General features: G+C 42.4%; 1 protein-coding gene across 1 annotated transcript in view; it reads right to left on the bottom strand.

The window, feature by feature from the left end:
* Positions 1-8,907: 8,907 nt before the first annotated feature.
* Positions 8,908-26,886, bottom strand: part of LOC126263192 (aromatic-L-amino-acid decarboxylase-like) — a 188,437-nt gene continuing 170,458 nt past the window's right edge. The window contains exons 11-12 of the mRNA XM_049960253.1: positions 13,745-13,945; positions 8,908-9,164 (exon numbers count right to left, since the gene is read on the bottom strand). Coding sequence (XP_049816210.1) covers positions 8,934-9,164; positions 13,745-13,945 — 432 coding nt within the window. The 3' untranslated portion in view covers positions 8,908-8,933. The remainder of the gene's footprint in view (positions 9,165-13,744; positions 13,946-26,886) is intronic.

Genomic DNA, 26,886 nt, shown 5'->3' with positions numbered 1-26,886 from the left:
TCTTTGTTCCTTGTTGCTCCATGGAGATTACAAATGCTCTCTAGTATGTACATTCTGCACATGTTGAGTTATACTTTCCCACAGTATGTGGCCCAGTGTTTACAAACTAATTGCAATCATGCACATCATTACTCTGAGTTCTATTTTTGATGTATGTGATACATGCCCTTCCATGAATGGCAAGGATCACTACAATGCGCCTGTGCCTTTTTACAAGTTTTTTCATAGTCTTTTGTTCAAGGAACTTGTGGTATATGATGGTTAAATGGGAGCTGTATTTCAACTAAAATGATCATATGACTTATAGATGACTGTGGTGGGGAGTGGAGTTGCCAGCAGGTACACAACATACTATGTATTCATGTGATCGACAGCCAGATGCACAAAAAAAAAAATGTATCTCATGCAGCCTGCCTCGCCTGGTCTGCCTCCACCCTGTGGAGCCTAAATCAGTCGGCAAGGCTATGCTTGTGCCAGAAGAACAGGCAACACAGCAAGCACATGGAGCCCAAGAAACGGCTGTGATTGGCCAATGCCCATGCTCTACTACTTGACTCACTGAAACGTCAACCACAAAGTTATTATAATTGAAATATAATTCAGCTGCAAACTCTGAACAGAATGTGAAAGGAATCCCATTAAGCCCTGGAGCCTGGTTTAATGGTAACTGTTTCTCATGGTCAGAGATAGGTGCAGTAGAGTGTGAAGTAAACCACAGCACTACACGTATACTTCCTTAGTAAAGAAAAATTTGAAAATGGATCTCAGCAATTTTACTTTTGCTCAGTTTCAATTCCTGTGTGATCAATGAGTGTGCGGACATTAACTCTGTTGCAGCTAAGAGTGTTTACCTATGACTGAAACTTCTTTAGGTCTTGTAGAGATCTTTCTGCTGCGATAGTCACTGAAGGTTTTACACACTGCCATCTTGACAGCCAAATGAGTTTCATACCGATTCCCTCTACATGTAATCTCATGCTTTGTTTTACACCTATTAGGCAGAAGTTGCTGTTTCTTTACAGTGGTTGTATACCATGGAAGATCCTGGATGTGACATGAAAGCATTTTTATCCAACTTAAAAAACATGGAAATCTTCCTGTTTGTACTTTAGTCTCAAAGTGACTGATATTAGTTTCAGTAGGACATCTTCAAAGAAGTCAAAGCTACTTGTTGTCATATGGTCTAATACATTTCCATTATGAGGGGTCCTGAACTATCTGTTGTATGTAAATTTCAGTGAATGCATCTGAACTGCTTTAAAGAGTGGCTTGTCATGCTCACCACTTACAAAACTGAAATTATGCCACCCAATTATTGGATGATGAAAGCCTTCTCCAGTGATGGCAATATGATTAGGAAAAATACAGGGTGATTCAAAAAGAATACCACAACTTTAAAAATGTGTATTTAATGAAAGAAACATAATATAACCTTCTGTTATACATCATTACAAAGAGTATTTAAAAAGGTTTTTTTTCACTCAAAAGCAAGTTCAGAGATGTTCAATATGGCCCCCTCCAGACACTCGAGCAATATCAACCCGATACTCCAACTCGTTCCACACTCTCTGTAGCATATCAGGCGTAACAGTTTGGATAGCTGCTGTTATTTCTCGTTTCAAATCATCAATGGTGGCTGGGAGAGGTGGCCGAAACACCATATCCTTAACATACCCCCATAAGAAAAAATCGCAGGGGGTAAGATCAGGGCTTCTTGGAGGCCAGTGATGAATTGCTCTGTCACGGGCTGCCTGGCGGCCGATCCATCGCCTCGGGTAGTTGACGTTCAGGTAGTTACGGACAGATAAGTGCCAATGTGGTGGCACTCCATCCTGCTGAAATATGAATTGTTGTGCTTCTTGTTCGAGCTGAGGGAACAGCCAATTCTCTAACATCTCCAGATACTGTAGTCCAGTTACAGTAGCACCTTCGAAGAAAAAGGGGCCAAAAACTTTATTGCCTGAAATAAGCGAACAAATGTACAACTAAATGAAACTTTATAGCTCCCTTAATTCGCCAACAGATAGTGCTTAGCTCTGCCTTTTGTCGTTGCAGAGTTTTAAATTCCTAAAGTTGTGGTATTCTTTTTGAATCACCCTGTATATCAATGTCTTCATTTATATCGGGGTAGGGGAAAGGGAGTCTGCTGGTCGACAGAAAGACCCAGTCACTAATTTATGCCCACTACTGAGCCTTGCCCAAACAATTTCACCTGCAGCTTCCATTTCTATTTTGTTGGATTTGAGGTCTTATCTACTGGGATGAATACACCACAACCATTTTCTATTATCCTACCCTTTCAACAATGGAAAACTAAGGGTGGAATGTGACAATATTACGAAAAGGATAGTTGCTACTCACCATATAGCGGAGTTGCTGAGATGCAGATAGGCACAACAAAAAGACTGTCAGAAAATGAGCTTTTGGCCAACAAGGTCTTTGTCAGAGCTAGAACATACACACAGATACTCATGCAAATGCAGTTCACACACACGTGACTGCAGTCTCTGGCTGCTGTGGCCACACTGCAAGCAGCCGCAAGTAATGGGAGATGCAACTGGGTGGTGGAACTGGGGTTCGAAGAGGAAGGGATACCAGGGTAGCGGTGGGGGGGCTCTGCTCTCATAGACCAACACCTTCAGTCTATTACCCACAGCTTACCCTCCTATATAAAAGATATCATTTCCTCCACTGACTCTCCACAATTCCTGTTCCTTTACCACATGGTGCTCTGCTCCTCATTATTGATGTCACCTCTCTTTACACTAACATCCCTAATGCCCATGGCCTTACTGCTATTGAACACTGCCTTTTGCAATGGCCGATGGGCTCCAAACCTACAACATCCTTCCTAATCACCCTGACCAACAATATCCTCACACACTATTATTTTTTCTTTGAAGGCATTACCTACAAAAAAATTTGGTGTACAGCTATGGGCACTTGAATGGCACCATTCAATGCTAACCCATTCATGGGCCATCTACAGGAATTCTTCCTTAACACCCAGAATCCCAAACCCCTCATTGGTTCAGATTCACTGATGACATCTTCACAATCTGGACCGAGGGTGAGAACACCCTATCCACATTCCTCCAGAACCTCATCACCTTCTACCCCATTCAGTTCACCTGCTCCTACTCAACCCAAAAAGCCACCTTCCTAAATGTTGACCTCCACCTCAGAGATGGTTGCATCAGTACCTCTGTCCATACCAAATGTATCGAACATCCTCAAAAACTCTACTTTGACTGCTGCCACCAATTCCATACCAAGAAGTCCCTTCCATTCATCCTAGCCAGTCATGGCCGTCGCGTCTGTAGAGATGAGCTGTCCTTCTTGAAATATACCCAGGGCCTCACAGAGGCCCTCACAGACTGTAATTACCCTCCCAACCTTGTACAAAAACAGATCTCCCATGCTTTATTTCTCCAGTCACCCACCACCTCCCAAAGTCCCACCATCTGATCACAGAGGACCATTCCCCTCTTGACTCAGTACCACCCAGGACTGGATCAACTGAATCATATTCTCCGTCAAAGTTTTGACTACCTCTTTTCATGCTCCAAAATGAGGAATGTTCTAACTGCTATCCTTCCCACCCCTCCCAGAGTGGTATTCTGCTGCCCACTGAACCTACACAATATCCCCATCCCTCTCTACATAACTCCTGCTCCCAACCCCTTGCCTTATGGCTCATAGCCCCATAATAGACCTAGATGCAAGACCTATCCCATACATCATCCCACCATCACCTACTCCAGTTCGGTCACAAGTATCACCTGTCCCATGAAAGGCAGAGCTACCTGTGAAACCAGTCATGTGATCTACAAGTTAGACTGCAGCCATTCTGCTGCATACTATGTAGGCATGACAACCAACAAGCTGTCTGTCCACATGAATGCCCACCGACAAACTGTGGCCAAGAAACAACTGGACCACCTCATTGCTGAGCACGTTGGCCAGCACAAAATTCTACGTTTCAGTGACTGCTTCACAGTCTGTGCCATGTGGATCCTTTCCACAAATACTAGCTTTTCTGAAATGCACATGTGGGAACTCTTCATGCAATATATCCTACATCCCTGTAATCCTCCTGGCCTCAACTTTCATTAGTCTTTTGTCCTTACTTTCTGGCCCCTTCACTGTGCTCATTCCAGCACTAAACAGTTTTCTATTCCACCAATGCACCTACAGTCTTTTTACCTCTCTCCTTTTCCACTAACCCTCCATTGCCCTCCCGACTGCACCTAGCCGCCCTACTCTCTCTCCAACTTGTCCCATTATGCTCTCACAAGCAGCACTTTCTGTCCCACACCCCTACCCTGCTATCCCTCCCCCTCACCACCCTAGCCTCCTCCTTATCCCCACCATCTGGTTGCGTCTTCCATCATGCACAACTGCTCACAGTGCGGACTCAGCAGCCAGAGACTCTGTGTGTGTGTGTGTGTGTGTGTGTGTGTGTGCGCGCGCGCGTACTCTTTGGAACTTTGTTGCAATGCTTTAGTGTTTGATCACTAGGATTTTAGCTGTTCAGCTTTATCATCTTGAATGGCTGGAGAGTTGCCTAAGCTTTTTTTTTAAAAAAAAAAAAAAACACTGATGTGTAATTAATGTACAGTGAGCCACCTATGTAGCAGCCTCTGTTGCAGCCCTGATCCATTAGGGGGACCCTCCAAAACTCAAACCTTATAGTATAATTACAGGGAGTCATAATTTAACTTCCCACAGAAACTTAAGTCATGATGTGCAAGACATCTACAGAATTCAGAGCCAATGGGCCCTGATAGATTCTGGGGTCAATACTGCTGTTCTGAGGTCCACTGATATTATGAGCAAGGCTAGTCATCTCAACCCTATCTGCCAGTCACTGGAAGGCTGAAGTGTGACTTTGATCCCTGACAAGAGGCATCACTTGTTCAAAATGTGGAGCACAGTCTATATTTCGTTGCATCTTGCTCTCTCAGTGGCTACCTGAACAGACTGAACAACAGGTTGAATGAGACCTCCAAGCATACATGAAGAGTGCAAAGGTCATTCTCCCCATCCTTTACAGCTGTTTCCCTAAGGGGTACCATTATTTACTGTAACTCTGAAATGCTGATTTAACAGACCCCTACCATTTTGTGCTTGCTTGTCCCTTGACCCAGGTCACAGTAGGCTTCTCAACAAGTTAAGCAAGTCTTACTGACTCAGTTTCAGTTCTAGTGGAAAACAGCACCTCAGACTTGTGGTTATGGGGATGGGTGTAATACACTGAGTTTATCTTGGTCCCAGCCTCCTCTGGACAGGACCTGTGGACCTACCACTGACAGGACACTCGCAGACAACTGTATTATCAGTGATGGAACTTGTATTTTCTGTAGAAGTGTCAGAATCCACTGGAGACGATAGATTTGAGGTGCTTTTGGTATCCTTGGTACGTGACTCTAGACATTTTGCTCACTACACCCATTCTCAACACACCTTCCAGTCACTTGACAGCCATCAGAGCTAATGAACAGTAACTAACACATCCTGTAGCTAAGAACAGTACTGGCAGTGGGAAAGAGATTTGCTGACAAGATGTTACTCCCAAAATTTACAGAATACGTAACTGTAGCTCACAGTTTCCTATGGAATACAGTTTTCACAATACTCATAACTGTACAAAAATTCTCAAAAATATGCCTCTTATCATGCAAGTACACAATGTAATTAAGGAACAGTTGTTTTTGAGGATACAGTTGCCATGAGTTCCTTAAAAGTACAAACTGCAAAGATGACATATTGTCAGGCACAACGAAAAGACTGTTACACACTGAGCTTGTGGCCAAGGCCTTCTTTAGAAAGCAAAACATACACACATTCACACAAGTAGGCATGCCTCGTGCATGTGTGACAATGAAAGCAGCAATCCAGAGTGGGGCAAGGCAGGCAGGTAGGGGGGTGATGGCAACATACAGGTGAGGCAGAAAGAAGAGTGCTGTCTGGCAGAGCATGCAGGGGCCAGATGGAAGCACGACATGGCTGCCAGATGCATCGTTGTGAGACTGTGAGTGGGTAACAGGGAGCTGAAAAGGAGAGGAGCAGCGAAGAGAAAAAAAAATCAATGGGTGCATAGCAGAGAGCAGCACACAATGAGGGTGAGGGGAACATGGATTAGGATGAGGTGTTGCACAGATGGGGAGGAAACTGTTAGGTGGAGCATGTGGTCACAGTAGGTTACTATATGTTGAGGCTGGGATTATTTCAGGACCAGAGAAGGTGGTATACAGAGAATTACCATGTCCACAGTTCATAAAAGCTGATTGAAGATGCCACAGTGTGGTCCACTTTGCCCTTGGCCACATTTCAGCGGAATGGAGTTATCCTTGCAACACATTTTACACTTCCAAAATTATTCCAGCCACAACCTATGGTAACTTACTGTCCCCACATCCTCCACCCAACAGTTTCCATTCCGTCTGTTCTATTACCTCCTCCTAATTAATGTCCACTCACCCTCATTGTGCTTTGCAGTCTGCTGACATACCCACCAATCTCTTCCCCTCTTCAGCTCCTCTCTTTTTCTGCTCACGTTACCATTGCCATTCCACCCTCCCACACAACCTCCCAACACAGTGCCTCACAGCCATGTCCTGCTGTCATCTAGTCCTTGCAAGTGTCGCCAGACAGCACTCTCTACTTCCCCACCTCTGCCCACTCCCAGCCTGCTATTCTTCTCCTTCTGGGCTGCTGTTTTTGTTCTACATGACAGTTGCATTCTGGCCACAGCAGCTGGAGATAGCAGTCATGCATGCATGTCGTGTGCTTTCTAGTGTGAATGTGTGTGTGTTTATTCCCTTGTTTTCTGACGAAGGCCTTTGCCAAAAACTCAGTGCATAACAGTCATTTCATCGTGCTTTTCAATGTGTCATCTTTTACAGTGAGTAGCAGTCTATTCTTTTCAGAATATTGTTGACATTCCAAACTGGACTTTCCATTGCTTAAAAAGCACAAATTTGGTTTACAATTCATGATATAGTATGTATTTTTCACTCCTCTCACAAATATTTTAAATTACACAGTATCATGATGCATAAAACCCTTGACACAAATGATGAAAGATTAAGCAAAAATTACATAAACAATAAAATATTATAATCTAGAATTTTGAATCAGATTTATCTGGCACATGGAGTCTCAGACAAAGTAAAACCTTGAAGTCGCCTTATATGCTGGTATATATAATTATAAACATGCAAGCTGCATGGATTTTATTACTAAACTGAATTTGTGACACCTTCTACAACGGCATGCCAAGGATGAACATCAGTGAAAGCAGTTTATCGCAGTCAAAGTGGCAAAAATTGTGGAACAATAACAAAGTATGCCTTTTGCTTGGGGTGATACAATACACTTGAATATGAGTAAAACGTTTGTGTTCTGAACCGTTTATTCCATAAAATGTAAAATAAAGTATGATGAATTACACAATTAAATACCTTCTGCAAATTCTAGAAGAACACAATTAGTAATATTTTTTATCATTTAATATTTTACTATAATCTCAGTGAATGTACAAACATCTGTTCCACAAAAGTGTTTCTTTTGAAACTCAAAGTGTGACAGGGTAAGCTTGTCATATTGGTGCAACTGAGGGTCAATTCTCTGGTACACTATTCTCTCAAAGATTCTGGAAAGTGATGTCAGAAAATAGACTGTCTGATTCTTATTTGTACCTCTCCCCCTTTATTTTATAGAAGCATACAATAACATATATTTGGAAAAATATCCTGAATTAATTATGTATTATTCATGTGACTAAGAACATTACACATTGTAAGACCAGAACATTTTAATAGCTTAGCAGTATCAGCAGCATCATATAAACTTTTGCCTTTGAGCATCTTGTGATTTTCTTCATTTTACATGAGGATGAGAGAAATTTTAATTTCATTACATCACATCTGTACTGCAATTTGATATTCACATTTCCTGTCACCTTGCAACTGCTTACACAATTTTTCTTGCTAATTTTTAAGTTATTTGTAATACTTGCTTCACATGAACTGTCCGTTATAAGACTCTAATTCCATTTAACAGCAACAATGTCATCTTTCATGGCCTCTTTCCTGTCTTTTCTACAATATTCAGTGCTGATTTCATTTTATTGTCTTAGCTGTCAGTTTTCAAATGGTCAGCTATGAGCATGTTCTTGGAATTTATACAACTTATATTCATATGTTTCAGCAATATTTATGATATGGAAGTATTTGTGGGTCATTACTCATTCTGGCTATTTCATGGATGAGCTTTTTGTGATTACCTGTAATGATCCAGTGTTTCCATAATGGTTACATAATTAATTAAACAAATGTTTTAAAATTTAGAGGTAGTATTGCACTCACTGAAAACTTCACCACAGTAATCCTTTTCTTAGCATTCCCTAAAATCTGCCATTGTCTTGCCAGTGATCAGCATCCCTTTATTCATTGAGTGCTTCTGGACTGTATGTGTTATTAAGTTATAAGCAGGTAAGTTAATTTTCGTTTGAATTTATAGTGGCCCTCAGTTTCTTATTGTATGTGTAATGGGAGTTTGTTGAAGATGCTTGATAGGGTCATACCAAATCAGCATAGCCCATTCCAAAAGTGTAACAAGAGAGAGAGAGAGAGAGAGAGAGAGAGAGAGAGAGAGAGAGAGATTGTAACAGTGTTTAACCAAGAAAACATTTTGTGTAAAAAATTCTTCTTGTCAATGATTTATATATTAACAGTATGCGACATCTTACAATACTTGCTGTATGAGGCCTTTTATGTTTTTGTTATTTTTTATTTTATTTTATTTTATTTTTTGTGATGGTGCAGTATGTGAAACACACAGTTGCATTAAAGCTAAAAATGTTATACATATTTCATAGTATACAGTCTGTTGTAAAATACATGACCCACATATGTTTCAAATATATTTTAAACCTTTTCTACAATTTTAACACTCATATCATCAGCATTGGAGTCCAGTATCTTATTTGCAACATACAAAATTTCCTGCCATGATTTTACAATGTCCTTCTCTTCTGTCATAGTACTACATACAACAAACCGTGCTGCAATCTGTTCATTGACAGTTGCTGCAATCAAGTAAATGTTCCTTCGTGCTGTAAGCTGTGCAACTAAGTCTCTGGTCAGCTCATCAGGACCCTGTAGAAACAAATTTTCATTAAATAATATAATTTTGAAACAAAACAAACTAATTTTACAAGAAAATGGTTAGCTGTATATAACTGCTTTGTACGATGTCTATACACAAAGTCATTAAATAACCTTAACAACTTTTTATTACAGAAGAAAACATGTTATCACTTTTCAACACAGACTTTATTGAGATCAATGCAAGTTTAACAACATTTTATTAATGTTTTGATTCCACAGACAGAAAAAAAGAAGTCAGACTGAGTTACCATGTGTAAACCACCTCTTTTGCTTTAACATCATTCTGTAACTTCCTGCCACCTGGTTCCACCAGCAAGAATCCAAGTCTTTGATAATCAGTTGGTGCTCCATTGAGTAAAAATGCCAGATGTAGTAGACATTCAGAGCAAAGAACCAAAATATTTTTATTATTAATTGGTTAATGTGTTGCCTTCTATTAGTTTTCTGCAACAGTGCATCCACATTCATGAAATCAAACATTTTAATCTTGTTATTTTGATAAAAATATGATTTGCTGTTTAACAGCTTGCTGCTCTCAAAGAAACACAAGTATTACTTTTCTAGAGCAAAAGAGCTGTATGGATTTTCTTGAATGTCACCTGTCATTATGTCTTTGCTTGATCTCTGGGACAAAGCAGCATGACCAGTACTCTTCACACACAACATTATGCTGTATTAAGTCCTTCAGACTCATAAAACTGTAGCATAATTTTGTAGATATTTACATGGAATTGTTTGAATCTGGATGTAAGTTGCTATGTTATTCACCTAACAGAAACTTTCAGGTATTGCAGCACATTGTGAATGTAACTACCTGGCAGATCAAAACTGTGTGCCAGACTGATACTCAAACTCAGGACCTTTGCCATTCATGGCAAGTGCTCTACCAAGTGAGGTACCCAAATATGAATCACGACCCATCCTTACAGCTTTATTTCCACCAGTACCTCATCTTCTACCTTCCGAACTTCACAGAAGTATTGTGGAGACATGGCTTAGCCACAGCCTGGGGATCTTTCCAGAATGAGATACTCACTCTGCAGCAAAGTGTGTGCTGATATGGAACTCCCTGGTGGAAGTAAAGCTGTGAAGACAGGTTGTGAGTCATGCTTAGGTAGCTCAGTTGGTAGAGTACTTGCCGACTAGCACAGCTCATGCACATATAAATGAGCATTGTGGCCCCATTGTGGTTAGCAGTGATCTCCACTGGGGTGGGTAGTTGCCATGCAGAAGAAATATTGAAATATTAGGTGGACAGGGAGAGAAGAGAGAAATGGAAGGGTAGGAGAAGATATTGTGGGAGTGTACAGAGACAGAATGATACATTCCTAGGAGCAGCATATTTGCTAGAGAGGGGCACTGGGGGGAGGGGGGGGAGGGGGGAAGGAAAGGAGAGAAGACAAGCAGAGAAAGTGAAGGACTTTATAGATGAGCTGGGGGACAGGAGGCGTTTGTTAGGCTGCAATGGAAGTATGGAAGGGGCAGGTAGGAACAGGGATTAATGAATGAAGATCAATGCAAAATCCATACCACCTGGATTCTTTCCACCAAAACCTGCTTTTCCTGAACTGTGCAGGTGGGAACTCACCTGCAGCATACTTTTTGTTCCTATAACTGCACTGGTCTCAACCTTTGCTACTCTGTGTCTCTCACATGCCTCTATTCTGATCCCTGACGCCATTCCAGCCTCACACATGCTTTCTGTCCCACATGCTTGACTGCATAGTCATTTCCCTTCCTCAGCTTCTCCAAATGCTGCACCTAGCAGGCCACCAACTTCTCCCTGGCACATGTCTGCACACTCCCAAAGGCAGCATTACAGCATCATCTCCTGCCCTTCTATACCTCCCACAGTCTACTCCATGTCTCTTCTACAGTGTGCAACAAAATTAAAGGGCCAGTTTTTTGAAACCCCATCCTTTTCTCCAGTTTCAATACAGAAGTTTGAGATTTGGCTCAAAGATGCTTACAAGCTTCCTCTGTAATAGTGCAAAAGTGTGGCACCCTGCAAAATCACCCTTGGACTTGGCAATCCTTCAAACAGCACAGTGGCATGTTTTTTTTTTAAAAAAGAGACCAGCACTCATACATTGTCACCAGTCCCCCTACCCACATCTCACCCCATCTCTTGAAGCCTCCAGGATGGAGGTCAGAATAGTGATGCCCAGCATTGAAATTGTGCAGCTTTCTTATGGACAGATGAGAGGAATGTTTTGGACACATTGCTGCTTCGAATCGACATGAAAAGGCTGCAGGGCATGTAATAAAGGGCATGAAAGAAACCACCCCTTCACTTGGGGCATTCATTTTCACACATTTTGCAACTGAAAATTACAGTCTGTATTGCCAAATGCAACAGGACAATGTCCTTGACAACCTTCAACATGCTGATACTCCTTAGATGTTTCAACCTTCTCTAACTCTGCCTGTAGCATATTTTTTGGTTCCCATAACTGCACTGGTCTGAAGCTTTGTGGACACATTCCACATCATAACAGTTACTGTAAGTTGGACATTGATCAACGGAAGATGTAACTAACTAGCTAACTAAGGAAATCAAAGGGCTGCAACCATGTTGAATGTGATCTCCCTGCTTTGGAGTACAGCATGACCACAATTTTTGGTCTGGTACACATGGTGCAAACCACAAGGAAGTGTTGAAAACCATTCAATGAAATACGAATGTGATCCAAAGCAGAAGATTGTTTTTATGCTTTTTCATGCCCCCCTTTTTTGCACCTGCAGCATGTGCATGCAGAATGTACCATTGACACAGACACATGAATAAAATGGCAAAGGGTCCCTCTAAGACTCCACAGTTCAGCAACAACCTTGGTGCCATCTGTGCACCATTGTTTGGCACTTTAAAAGAGTCTCCATACAGAGACACCCATCCACTGATCCCTACCTACCAGTGGAATAGGTAACCCTTCGGGGTGAAACTCAGATTTTGCATGGGGTCAGCAGGTGTTAGTGTCAAGAGGGTTGATTATCTTACTGGTGAGTAAGGCTTGGTTGTCCCTGTACAGAGACTTTTTAAAGTGCCCAACAAAGGTGAATAGGTGGCACTGAGGGTATTGTCAAACTGGAGGGTCTTAGAGGGACTTTTTGCTATCTTATTCAAGCATGTATCAATGTAGCAGCATCCCCCCTCTCATGTACATGGTACATGAGGGCAGAAAAAAGGAAGGATGACAAAGCTTAAACACACTTTTCTGCTTTGGGTCACATCCCACCTTGTACATCAGAGCAAAAATTGCAGCCATGCTACATTCCAAAGGGGTGTGGTCATGATTAATGGCATTTTAGACCAGTGATGTCCTTAGAGAGGGGCTGAATCATCCAGTAGGTGTCAGCAGTGTCAGAGGTTGTCAAGAACATGATCCTACTGCACATCACACTGCAAACTTGTCATTTTTGCCTGAAGAATGTGTGAAAATGAATACTCTAAGGGAAAGGATGGTTTCATTCATACCATTTATGATATACCCTGAGACTTTTTTTGTCTCTATTCTGCCCAGTGATGTTTCCAAAATGTTTTCCTCAGAGGTGGTAATGTGGGTAAGGGGAGGTGTGATGACCTTTTCATGGTGTGACACATCCACAGTGGCACTGGGCAGAATCATGATGAAATCTGTTGTCAATGTAATGTTGTTAACCCAACTTACATCTCACATGGTCATATGAGCTCTGGCTCTTTTTGTTTTTCTTTTTTACAAATGTCGATGCCTTACTGTTTGAAGTGTCACCAAACCTGAGGGTGACAACACAGAGCATCACAAATGGTTCAAATGGCTCTGAGCACTATGGGACTTAACGAGCATCACACTTTTGTATCATTACAGAAGAAGGTTGTAAGCACCTTTGACCTAAATTTCAAACTTCTGCGTCACAATGGGAGAGAAAGACAGGGTTACAAAAAGGTGGTCCTTTAATTTTGTTATGCAATGTAATGTCCACAATCTAATCCAGTCAAGATTGCTACTCATCACAGTGAGACCACAGCACCTGGAGTTGACAGTTGCTATTATTGTGTGAATTGTGCTTGTATGAAAACATGTGTATGTATTTCTCCATCTAATGAAGGACTTCATCTGTTAAGCTGAATAATATTCTTCAGCCTACTTTAAAATGTGCCTGTATGCTCCTCAATGCCTCGTCTATGCAGTGCATAGCAAATACTTCCTCAATAGTTTAAAAATATATATAATACACTGCATGCATATGTAAGCATAATAAGTAAATGTAGGTGTGCCAAATTGCTCAGCAGTTTTTGGCTCACCACAACATTCCTCCAGATGTGTGTGGTAACATTTATTCAGGCTTTGCTAAGGCTAGCCAATATGGTTGCATTTGATGTATTTCAGTTTGTCATGTACCTCCACGAATAGAAAAATTCTTAATGTGCATGATTAATCCCACCTCATTTTCCTGATCCTTTACAAACATTCAGGCTCAACTCAGTTTTACAATCAGCTCAAAAACTAAACTACACATGAAAATTATTAATTTCAACACTTAACTTAAGTATCATTAATTTCATTTTTTGTTCAATAACAAAAACAAACCTTCAAACGGAAACACACAACACCCATACTTTGGTCGCAGGGAATCTCAAAGCGAGGATCTGCTCTGACAAGTGTTTCAAAATATTTGGCCAGCTGCACATGTTTTCGGATTATGTCCTGAATCCCACGAATTCCGTACAGGCGTAGAACAAACCACAACTTCAGTGCACGGAACCGTCGTCCAAGGGGAATCTGCCAATGCTGAAACATATACTTCAAAGTAAACACTACAAGGAAAGACAGTCTTATGCAATATAGTATTTCTGGCATGACATTGTACAGTATTGTTCAGTATCTGAGTTTACAAGAGAATGTCTAGAAGCAAAGGAAGTGATTAACAATTATTTAAATGATTTAAAATGATTATTAATTCAAGGGTTGATCTGAACACCACAGTTCATTACTAGGCATGCCTTATTTACACTGATCTATGACCCTCAAATTCAGAGTGATTCACCTTGGCCTCTACAAATATGAGATCCTTTTAAAACTAGCAAGCTGACCAATGCTCACTATAATTTAGCTATTATCATTTAATAATTTTTTGTGGTGGTTTATGTTTTGACATAATTCCATTTTCTGCTCAAAAGGATTAAAACTGAATAGGTCCTCACCATCTACATATCATAGCTCCCATTATGATGATGTTTGCTGTATTGTATAATTGGATTTGACACATTATAAGGCACACAAGAAGGTGGTTTCCTTGAAGATTTCCAAAACAGAAGAAAATTAAGTAGAACACAGTGAGATATCATAACGGTAGTATCATTGGTCAAAACTTATTGTCAACTGTTTTTTGGCCTTAAAATGCATTTTCACTTGTTATGTGAGTGAATTAATAATTTTTTACTCAGAATTTTCTCACAGTTCTGTGCTAGGGTTCATATTTCATGAGCAATATATCTAGATTCAGTGTGGAGCCACACAAAGTTAAGGCAACCATGTAAACACTTCATAGTAAGATGGCCATCTTCCACATCCATATCAATACCCTGTGAACTGCGAGAAGTTGGGAATTTGTGGTAAGATATTATGGGACCAAACTGCTTAGATCATCAGTCCCTAAGCTTACACACAACTTAATCTAACTTAAGCTATGGACAACACACACACCCACGCTTGAGGGAGGACTCAAACATCCAATGGGGGGAGCCGCACGGACCATGACAAGATGCCTCAGACCGCTCAGCTACCCCGCGTGGCTGTGAACTGCCCTTTGGGGGTTGGCAGAAGGTCTTCTTTTATTATTATCATTTAATTTATTTCCTTCCCTCTTTCAACAGTGAATGGTGACCTGGAAGAACTACTATTGGTAAGCCTCCATTTGAAAGTGAATATCTCTGATTCTGCTGCCACAGTTATTTGACATGATGTACTTGAGAGGAAGTAGTATGTTGTCTAACTATTATTGGAATGTACTCTAACCATGGTGCCTTTCTTGTAATGTCTGCCAGGGGAGTTTGATGGACATCTTCATGATGCTCTTACACTTTCCCAATGAACATGTGAAGAAAGACATCACTTATCTTTGGATATTCTTTATCAGTCCTACCCAGTGAGAATCCCACAATGCTGAGCAATATTCAAGAGTCAGTTGATGGAGGGTTGCATTAAGCCACTTCTTGTATGAATGAATTACATTTTATTTGGATTCTTCCTGTGGATCTCAATCTGGCAACAGTGTATCTTCATATACAATTTAATGTACTGATCCAATAACATTTTGTCAGTTATCTATAAATGTGGAAAAGAGTCTGCACTGATAATGTTCTGATGGTGGTTGCAATCAGTTCTTGCTCTACACTCAAAACAATTTTATTAAATTATTTCAAGGTAAAAGTAATGATTCACAGTTGCATGATTGTTGTATAGGTTGTCTCACTAGATTCAATCACCTTCACAACATCAAATCTATAAAATTTTGCACAATATGATCATATTTATCCTGCCTGATTCAGTGCAGAAGACCTTCTGACATACTGATATATGTTTCTGGAGGTTGAATCCATGATAGTATGATACACGTTTGTGAAAGTTTATTGTGCAGAGGGTCTATCACAGGTTATGATGAAACAGTGGAAAGTCCAGGTTGGAATACCAACAATATTAAGAAATGGATAGCTTACTTATGACCATAAAATATCACATTGAAATGCAGACAGGCACAATGAAAAGACTGTTACACATTGAGCTTTTGGCCAAAGCTTTCTTCAGAAAGGAGAACACATGCACACTTACACTAGCAAGCACACCTCACATACATATGACAATTATCTCCAGCTGCTCCAGCCAGAATGCAACTTTATCACATAAAGCAAAAGGAGCAATCTGGAGTGAGTGGGGAATGGGTAGGAATAGCAGGGTATGGGGGCGGGGCAAAAGGGGGGAGAGACAAACCAGCACAGCATGGCATAGCATACAGGGACTAGATGGTGGCATGACTAAGCTGCCAGGCACAATGGCAGGAAGCAGTAGGGGAAGGGGCAAGAGGAAATGGGGAATGGAAAAAAGAAGCAAAAAAAGGGAAAAGATGGGTGGGTGCATTGGCAGAGAGTGGTGCACAATGAGGATTAGAGGATTGAATTAGGACTAGATGATAGGACAGAGGAAGGGGAATCTGTCAGGTGGAGGGTGTGGGGACAGTATATTACTGTAAGCGGAGGCTGGTAGAATTTACAGAGCAGAAAATGTGTGGTACAGGAAAGAGTGATCTGTCCTATGCAGGAAAGCTGGTGGAGAGGAGGTTACAGATAGCCCAAACTGTGAAGCAGCCATTGAAAGCAAGCATTGGGGGAGGGGGGGGGGGATTTTTTGGTGTCAAAATGCAGATACTGTTGCGAGTTAGTGGTTTTAATATGGACAAAGTTGTGGATGGAGCCATCAGAGAGGAGGAGGTCAATATCCAGGAAGGTGGCATACCAGAGGGAGGTGGAAGGTATAAGGATAGCATGTCTTGGCCCCAAGTCCAGATCATAAACATATTATCAATAAACCTGAGCCAGATCATGGGGTTGGAGTTTTTGGAGGCCAGAAAGGTTTCCTCTAGTGGCCCATGAACAGGTTCGTATAGGAGGGTGCCACAGCGATACCTATGGTGGTGCCTTGTTTTTGTTTGCAAACTTTCCTTCAAAGTAGAGGTTGCTGGTTGTTACGACAAAGTTAGTAAGTTGTATGAGGAATGAGGTATTAGGTTTGGAGTCTGAAGGCTGTTGGGAAAGGTGAGGTGCTATTCAACAGTAGGAAGACCATAGGTGTGAGGGATGTTGGTGTATAGGAAAGCGGTGTCAACAGTGATGAATAGGGATTCAGGATGTAAAGGGGGGGGATGGTAAATAGTCAGTGAAGGAAGGACTATCTTTTACATGGGAGGCTAGATTCTGGATAATGGGATGGAGGTGTTGGTCACAGGGGGCCAAAATTCTTTCAGTTGGAGCACAATAACCAGCTACAATAGGACGTCAAGAATTGTTGGGTTTGTGGATTCTGTGGAGGATCTAGAAAGTGGGTGTGCAGGGGGAATGAAGAGGTAAATGGATTCAGGGCAGAGTTTCTGGAAAGGGCCTAAGGCTTTGAGAAGGGACTGAGTGTTATGTTGGACTTCTTGGACAGGATCACTCTGGCAGAGTTTATAGGCGAAGGAGACAGCCAATTGGCAGATGCCTTCTGCCAGGTAGTCACTGTGATTCATAATGATAGTCCTATCATCTCTAATCATCTCCTCCCTTCGTGTTCCATTACGCTCATTTTGCACCACTTTCTACCATCATGCCCACCACTATTTTTCACCTTTGCTGCTCTCCTTTTCCACTTTCCCCTCCCTGCCCTTTACCCAATCTCCTTCCCCAATAGCCTCCAGGCATTCCACCTGGCAGCCATGTCCTGCCATGTCCCATGCACACTCCACCAGGCAGGACTGACTTTTCTCCCTCCACCTGAATCCTACTATTCCTCCCTATTCCCAGCCCTTTCCAGACTGCTGCTTCCATATGACACAACACAATTTCATTCTGGCTGGAGTGGCTGGTGATAATCATCATGAATGTGTGAGATGTACTTGCTTGTGTGACTGTGTAAGCGTGTGTTTGTTTTTTTCCTTTTCAGTCAAAGGCTTTGACTGAAAGCTCATTGTGTAATAGTCCTTCATTCTGTGTGTGTGCAACTCAACACATCACCTTTGTAGCACATAGCAATCTATCCTTTTCATAACACTGTTGATATTCCAACCTGCACTTTCTATTGTTTGATTTTGCATAAAAGTTTTTCTTCCATCCCACAACCCTATGACGTTTCCCTCTGTAACTATTCTCTAAAGCAGTACTTTACTCAGTGTCTATTCTCTGTCTTATTTCCTATGTTTTATCATCGCTTTCCAAACTGCATACACTCTGATATCTAAGCCACACAGTATCACTGGCCTCATTCACACACAACACACAGACACGTGACCAGATGGATTATTGGTGCAGTATTTCATGCCGCAAATTATTCCTGCCAGTAATTATAATTATTCCTATTGATCACATTCCTTTCCACATCATTACATATTTTCACCCATTATTTCACACACCTACCTGTGCCACACAAACTTGTGAGCATTGACCTAATCAATCCTCCTCTCTCTTCCCTTATCCAAACACATGCATACTCTTATACATTGTCAGTTTCAACCTATTTTCCCACATTTTTAAATGTATTTTTCTGTATTTGTATGTATTTCTGCAGTTTGTATATATCTGTGCATATTTTTAAGTATTTGTGCATATATTTACATATATGTACGTACTTTATGCATCTTTTTCTGTTATCCAGTTACCCCCACAACCACATAATGCCTTCATCTGCCCATTTTCTACATTTCCAACTTCCCCAAAGCCTTCCGGGCCACAATGGACTCTGCTCCATCTTTCTGCACCAGTTCAGGAAAGTACCACTTTTCCTGGTTAAAACTCAGTCCCACATACTATGCCTTAAAGGTTGCCTAAACCACGGCATCCCTCCAACAGCATAACCATAAAAAATATTTTTTCTAGATCCCACCCCACCATTCACAATTACCTTCGTCTTTCCAGATTTCACAAGTCCCTATTCCTCACAAACATGGTACTGCAAAACATATTTCCATGGCACAGGCAATCCAGAACTACCTCTGTCCCCTATTGCTACTGTGCAATCCCTTTTACATACATCATACCTCTGAAATTGAATCCCTTGGCCTCCAGCACCTAGAAGAGCATTCCAGACACCACCTCCATAAGTTGCAGTATGTAGCTTGCTGACATTCACCTGATGCCTTGAGGCACCACTATACAGCACCTATCCTACCCACAAGTGTTCCTCCACATCAACCATTCATAGCAACCACATCCTGCCTAGCTGACTTTTTCAACTTACCACATCCTCTAACACTCCCTATCAACACTCCACTAAACCCAGTGCCAAACCAATCCCAGAACACTGTTGGCAACCTTTCCAACAAAAATCTGAGCCCCACAGAAGTTTCAATTCAATTCATAGGTCTTCAGCACTCACAGTCCGGAACCGTGCGACTGCTACGGTCGCAGGTTCGAATCCTGCCTCGGGCATGGATGTGTGTGATGTCCTTAGGTTAGTTAGGTTTAAGTAGTTCTAAGTTCTAGGGGACTAATGACCACAGCAGTTGAGTCCCATAGTGCTCAGAGCCATTTGAACCATTTTTCTTCAGCACTACACCCAAATTTAAGAATATTGGACTTTTCAAAGACCTACACTTCTTCTCTCAATCCCTGCAATGGAAACACTTCTTTGCAACCAAAGCTAACATAATCTTAACATTGAACCCTGCCTCTCCCAGTTCACAACATTATCCACCTGCATTCATACCTCCCACCTCACTCCATCTCCCTTTTAACCACTCATTGGTCACCTTCCATGAATGCCTTATCTTCTACTTTGCATCACCATCCTTTCTCAGGTCCTTTCCTAGGAACACTAACCCTTCAGTAGAAGAAAGGACAGCCACAAAGGCTCAAAACATATCCTGACTAACTGTCCTATCTGCAAACACAGTTCCAACACTGTCATTATAAAGTAGGGTGACTGTCTGGTGGAAGGCCTCTGCCAATTGTCTGACTCCTCCACATATAATCTGTGCCAGAATGATCTGATAACAGAAGCCCAACATAATCTCCAACCCCTGCTTAGAGCCTTACATCCTTCCCAGAACCTCTCCCTTGAATCCATTTCTCCCCTCACCCCTGTGACCTGTGACACTCTGCACACCCACCATCTTCAAGCTCCCCAAAATCCAAAAACCCAGAAATCCTGTACGCACTATTGTAGCTGTTTGTTGTGCTCTGACTGAAAGAATTTTGACCCTCACTGACCAACACCTTCAACCCCTTAACCAGGATCTAGCCTCCCACATCAAAGTTACCACTTCCTTCACTGACTAGCTGCCATCCCCACCCCTTTATCCCTTGGATCCCTACTCATCACTGTTGACACCACTTTCCTATACACCAACATCCATCACACCTATGGTCTAGCCGCTATTGAATAGTATCTTTCCCCAACAGCCTTCAGACTCTAAACCCAATACCTCATTCCTCATACAACTTACTAACTTTATCCTAACATCCAACAGCCTCTCCTTTGAAGGGAAGGTAAGCAAACAAATACATGGCACAGCCATAGGCACCCGCATGGCACCCTCCTATAGGAACTTGTTTACGGGCCATCTAGAGGGAACCTTCCTAGCCTTCCAAAACCCCAACCCCACGATATAGTTCAGGTTCATTGATAGTATCTTCATGATCTGGGCTCAGGACAAAGACACCCTATCCTTATACCTTCATAACCTCAACACCTTCTCTCTCAGCCATTTTACCTGGTCCACCTCAATCCGGTATGCTACCTGCATGGACATTGACTCCCTCGTCTCTGATAGCTCCATTCACAAATATCCTCCAGACCTTATGATTTTCTGTAACATGTACCCACACACACACCCAGCCTCCCACCACCCTCAAGAAACAGCTACAAAGCAGGGCTCCATTTATCAGCTAGTATCATCCAGGATTGGATCAAGTGAATCACATTCTTAACCAGGCCTTCAATTATCTATCATCATGTCCTGGAATGAGGAACATCCTACCCAATATCCTTCCTACCACCCATAAAGTGGTGTTCCATCGCTCACTCAACCTCCAAAACATCCTTGTGAATCCCTATGCTAGTCCCAATCCCAACCCAGCTGAATATAACATGTTTTATTTCAATATCTGCTTTGCAACCTGAGCCATCAGGATGCTCTTCTCCACCACCGGCTTTCCTAAATTATACAGATGGGAATTATTCTTACAACATCTTCTCCACTTCTTAAATTATCCCAGTCTCAAACTGTGGTAATCTCCCCATACCCACTACCCAACAGTTTCTACCCCACCTGTCCTATCCCCTCACCCTCATTGCGTACCACTCTATGCCAATGCATCCACTGGCCTTTTACCCTTCTCTGCCTCTCTCCTTTTCTGTTCCCTATCCCCACTCCCCTTCCTCCCTCACAGCCACCCAATGCTATGGCTGGCAGTCTTATCCTACCATCATCTAGTTCCTGCACTCTCCTCCAGGTAGTGCTTACTTCTCTCCTGCCATCCATACCCTGCTCTTTCCCCCTTCCCTACCCCATGCCAGATCACTCCTTCCCTTTGATGCAACACAGTTGCATTCTGGCCAGAGATAGGCATCATGTGTGTGTGTGTGAGGTATACTAACTTGTGTGATCGAGTGTGTTTTCATTTCGGAAGGTGGCTTTGTGCAAAAACTCAATGTGTAACAATCTTTTCATTGTGTCTATCTGGAACTCAGCATGTCATAGCTACAGTGAGTAGAAATCTATCTTTTTCATAATATTACAGCGAAAACAATCAATTATTGACAACATTATTTAATTGGATAGATAAAAAATCAACTTACCAAGTGGCAGCAGAAAACACACATAAAAGACGAGTGTAATTGGCAAGCTTTTGAAGCCAGTGGCTCCTTCTTCAGGCAGAAGGATTGAAGGAAGGCAAAGTGGTGAAGGAAAAGGACTGGAGAGGTCTAGGGAAAGGGGTAGATTTCAGGAAAGTCACCCCGAACCACAGGTCAGGGGAGACTTTTTTTCTCATCCCGTACGGTAAGTCTCTCCTGACCTGCAGTTGTGGATGACTTTCCTGAAATCTATCCCTTTTCCTATACTTCTCCAGACCTTTTCCTTCACCCCTCCTCCTTCCCCTTCAACCCTTCTGCCTGAAGAAGGAGCCACTGGCTCCCAAAGCTTGCCAATTACAACCATCTTTTATGTGTATGTTGCACCTGAACAGTGCGACAGGTACCAGTAGGCAATATGGAGCAAATGCAACAGGTACCAACAGGTATTATGTAAAACCTCTGTGAAGTGGCTCCTCATGTCATTTGGAGCCTCTGGTCTGAAGATTTTCTATCGACTGAAACCACTTACTGGAATCAAAACTAAATAAGCTACTGAGATTGGGACTGATCTTTATTAAAATTGTACAGACAATACCAGTAGTTCTGCAATGATGTCAATAATTGTTATCTCTGACAGGTGTGTGAGGACACCATCAAGTGATACCAAAATCAATTGCATATTGAATCACTTACATAAAGGTTTTTTAGCCTTTTCAATTTTGTGCTTTCTCAGAAGTAATTATGTTTAGTACTCTCTCTCTCTCTCATGCAAATGCAACTCGCACACTCACGACTGCAGTCTCTGGCAACTGAAGCCACACTGCGAGCAGCTGCACCAGTGGATGCTGTTAGTGGTGACTGGGTGAGGGTAAGGAGGTGGCTGGGGTGGAGAAGGGGAGGGATAGTAGGGTAGGGGTGACAGACAGTGAAGTGCTGCTGGGGTGAGTGCAGGGACCAGATGGGGGGTCGGTAGGGCAGCTGTGTGCTGTCGGGAAGTTAGACAACAGGTAGGGGAGGGTTGGAGAGGGTGATTGGGGTAGCAGAAAAGGAGAGAAGTAAAAAGACTGGGTGCGATGGTGGAATGAGAGCTGTGTAGTGCTGGAATGGAACAGGGAAGGGGCTGGATGGGTGAGGATAATGACTAATGAAGGTTGTAGGGAAAGTTCCCACCTGCGCAATTCAGAAAAGCTGGTGTTGGCGGGAAGGATCCATATGGCACAAGCTGTAAAGCATTCATTGAGATGAAGGCTGTCATGTTTGGCAGCGTGCTCAACAACAGGGTAGTTCACTTATTTCTTGGCCATGACCAGTTATATCCTCACCCACAATTATTGTTCCTTAGAAGGCATTACTGACAAACAAATCAGGGATATAGCTATGGGCATGTACATGGCACCATACTATGCCAACCACGTAGAGGAATGCTTCCTAAACACTCATAATCCTAAACCCCTCACCTGGTTCAGATTCAATGATGACATCTTTGAAATCTGGATCAAGGGTGGAGACACCCTATCCTCTTTCATCCAGAACCTAAACAACTTCTCCCCCCATTTGTGTCACCTCACCTCACAAATGGCTACATCAGTACCTCTGTCCATATCAAACCCACTAACCACCAGCAATACCTCCTTTTCAACAGCTGCCACCTGTTCCTACCAAGAAGTCCCTTCCATACAGCCTAGTCACCCGTCATCATCACATCTGCAGTGACAAGTGGTCCCTTTTGAAATGTACTTATGGTCTCACTGAAGCCTTCACAGACCGTAATTATCCTCCCAACCTTGTACAAAAACAAATTTCCCGTGTTTTATCTTTCCAGTCTCCCACCATCTCCCAAAGTCTCATGGTCTGGCCTACACAATGTACTCATCCATCCCTACACAACCCCGCTCCCAACTCCTTACTTCATGACTCATACCTGTGTAATAGACTTAGATGCAAGACCTGTACCATACATTCTCCCACAACCACCTACTCCAATCTGGTCACAAACATAATCTATCCCATCAAAGGCACGGCTACCTGTGAACCTGGCATGTGATTTACAAGCTAAGCTGCAACCACTGTGCTGCATTTTATGTGGGCATGACAACCAACAAGCTGTCTGTCAGCATGAATGGCCACTGACAGACTGTGGCCAAGAAACAAGTGGACCACCCTGTTGCTGAGCACGCTGCCAAACATGACATCCTTCATTTCAATGATTGCTTCACAGCCTATACCATTTGGATCCTTTCCAACTTCACCAGCTTTTCCAAATGGCACAGGTGGGAACTTTCCCTGCAATATATCCTATGTTCCCATAACCCTCCTAGCCTCAACCTTCGTTAGTCTTTGTCCTCACCCATCCAGCCCCTTCCCTGTTCCCATTACAGCACTACAAAGTCCTCATTCCATCATCACACCCAGTATTTTAACTTCTCTCCTTTTCCAAAACACATCCCCCTTCCCCACCTCTCCCCTGCCTGCCATCTAACCTCCCAACTGCACACAGCTGCCCTGTCCTCTCCCCACCCTGTCCATGTGCACTCCCCAGCAGCACTTCACTGTCCACCACTCCTACCTTACTATTGCTCACCCTCTCTGCTCCAGCTGCCTCCTTCCCGCACCCAGTCACCACTCCTATCATGCACTGGTGCTGCTGCTTGCAGTGTGGCATCAGTTGCCAGAGACTGCAGTCATGTGAGTGTGAGTTGCATTTATGTGAGCACACACACACACATGTGTGTGTGTGTGTGTTAGAACTGTCTAAGGATGTATAAACCATATAAACCATTTACAGATTTTCTCACACACAAAATTTATATAGTTTGCCTATAAGACACTTTTGTCTATTTGGTAACAATTTCATAAGTACATATCAATTTTCTCATATATATGAGTTCTTAAAGGTTGTTAGGACATACACATTGAAAAAAAATCTCTTCTTTCTCTAAAGAATAAACACCAAAAGTGTGTACAACTGCTTTGTAAAGTAAATGATATTCCTCAACTATGCCATTTAAACTCTTACATCTTAATGTTGTTTTGATCACATAGAAACAAAGCAGGATGCTAAAACTACTGATCATATTGCTGTGCTGACATGTCAGTCATGGAGATGCTCTACTGCATGAACAAGCCTATGCATTTCTTGCAGACATTGCAAATTGTAATTGGCATGTTTTCATAGCTACTGAAGCCAGAATGGTCTCTGCATTTTACAACTGTGACAAAAAGAAAATATGAACAGGTTACTGCCATGAAGTAGCTACTGTCCAGTCACTTGTCAGTACTGATCAATATCGGAATTTGTAACCTCAATGTATTTACATTTATTTCTGTAGAGAAAATCATAGCCACCAAAGAAGAAGTAACCCAAAAACATACAAAGCAGTTAATGTGAACATATAGTGTTTTGTTGTTATAGTAGCATGACACAGAGCATGTTCATTGTGCAGCTGTACGATAAATAGTAATGTAATGCAAATAGTACTCAACATTTACAGATGAAGGTAAATATTTTCTCTAAAAATACCATTGTAATCAAGTAAATAGCTACAAATATCAGATAAAAAGCAGCTACATAGCATAAATGAGAAGGTAGCTGCATTTTTCAAAGCAGCAGCTTTCTTTCTAATTTATGTGATTAAATTTCACTGTGATAAGTATGAATAGCATTAAACTGTACAGTAATATTTTATTGTTGATGCAGCATGCAGATTTACTGTCTATTATTTCCTTGTGATGAATGAATGAACTATAACTTCAAATTGCTGGTGCTACAATCCATTCCAGTTATTTTGATCAGGTTGGAGCTTACAGAGTTGCTGATATGTGTGTGCCCTATATGTGCACTGTTCCCTTTCATTATGACAGCACAGCTTCCAAATGCAGCACCAGCACAGCTTGTGCTTTGCTTAAAGGGCCTTCAACATGACTCCAAACTTCTAAGGTTACCCACCCAGACAGTGCCTTTGCCCCTGTAGTGATGACTTAACTACTGCTACATCAGAAATTCAATGAAGAGATGGAATCAAAGCCCAGTTCGAATAGTGCTTAAGAGCCTCTCCTATTCATAATGGCACTCATAATGAACTTTTCTCCTGGACTACTTAAGTGCTCCTACCTATAACATTCTTCAGATCCTCAACCCTAGTGCAGACCTTGCTACCCTGTCCTATGCTCATTTACAGGACCAACTCATAGTCTGCTATGACACTGTTCATGCTGCTGCAGCCAGTATATTCCCCTGCAGTAATCCTTGGTTCCCTGTCTATCCCTAATCCTTATGAATACTCTGGCACATTTGTCACTGGCACCTCCATCACAGGCACATCTGTCACTGGTGCATCTGCCACTGGCCCTTCCAGTACCACCACCAGCAACACCACCACCGGTGCCACCAGCACCAATGCTGTCGGCACCAGTCCCTTTGCTCCACCAGCCCCAGCAGTTCTGCTAGCCTCATACAAGCCCATTGTCTTTCCTCTTGGAAGGGCCAGTTGCCTAATGTTTCTGTGCTATTTCCCAATAGGCAACATCATAGGACACAACACACTTCCCAACAATCCACACTCTGTGCCACCCCTGCTTGGTTGCCTCTCCAAAACCCCTCAAGCCAGTACCATGTACGGCCGCATGGGCCTCTTGTATTGTGCAGTTGTTGCCCATCTGGACATCCTCCTCAGGCCATACGCAAGACTTACCTGGCCCTCGCATTGTGCATTCCTGGAAATTTTGACACAAAGCCTGGCCACATAGGTTACACCTCTGTTGTTACCTTCAGCATCCAGATCAACCTTCCAAGATGACGACTTCACATCTGTCACCAGCTACAGTGGCTAGTTAAGTATTCAGGATGATGACACTGCAGCTCTTTCTTCTCCAAGTTTCCTCCTATCTGTTTTCATCTGAGCCAAACGCATATGTCACAGCTGATCCAGGCTGTCAGCCTCTGGCCAACACCCCCTGGTTTCCGGCCTGTACTGTAGCAAGCACCCATTCCAGGGCTGTTTGCCTAACCCTGGGGTGCCTCCTCCCTTTAACTATAACACCATCTCTGAGATGACTTCATCTCTGCCTTAGGGGAGGGATGCTATATCCCTAGGCTACTATCTGTAACAGAGCCACCAGCTATACAGTTATGTGCCATGGATTGCCAAAGCTCTGGTCTGTTAATGGCACTATTTTTCCAGATCTAACAA

The sequence above is a fragment of the Schistocerca nitens genome, chromosome 6 (genome assembly GCF_023898315.1).
Source record: "Schistocerca nitens isolate TAMUIC-IGC-003100 chromosome 6, iqSchNite1.1, whole genome shotgun sequence".
NCBI lineage: Eukaryota > Metazoa > Arthropoda > Insecta > Orthoptera > Acrididae > Schistocerca > Schistocerca nitens.
The sequence above is the reverse complement of the archived record's forward strand: the minus strand, read 5'-3'. Positions and strand labels throughout refer to the sequence as shown.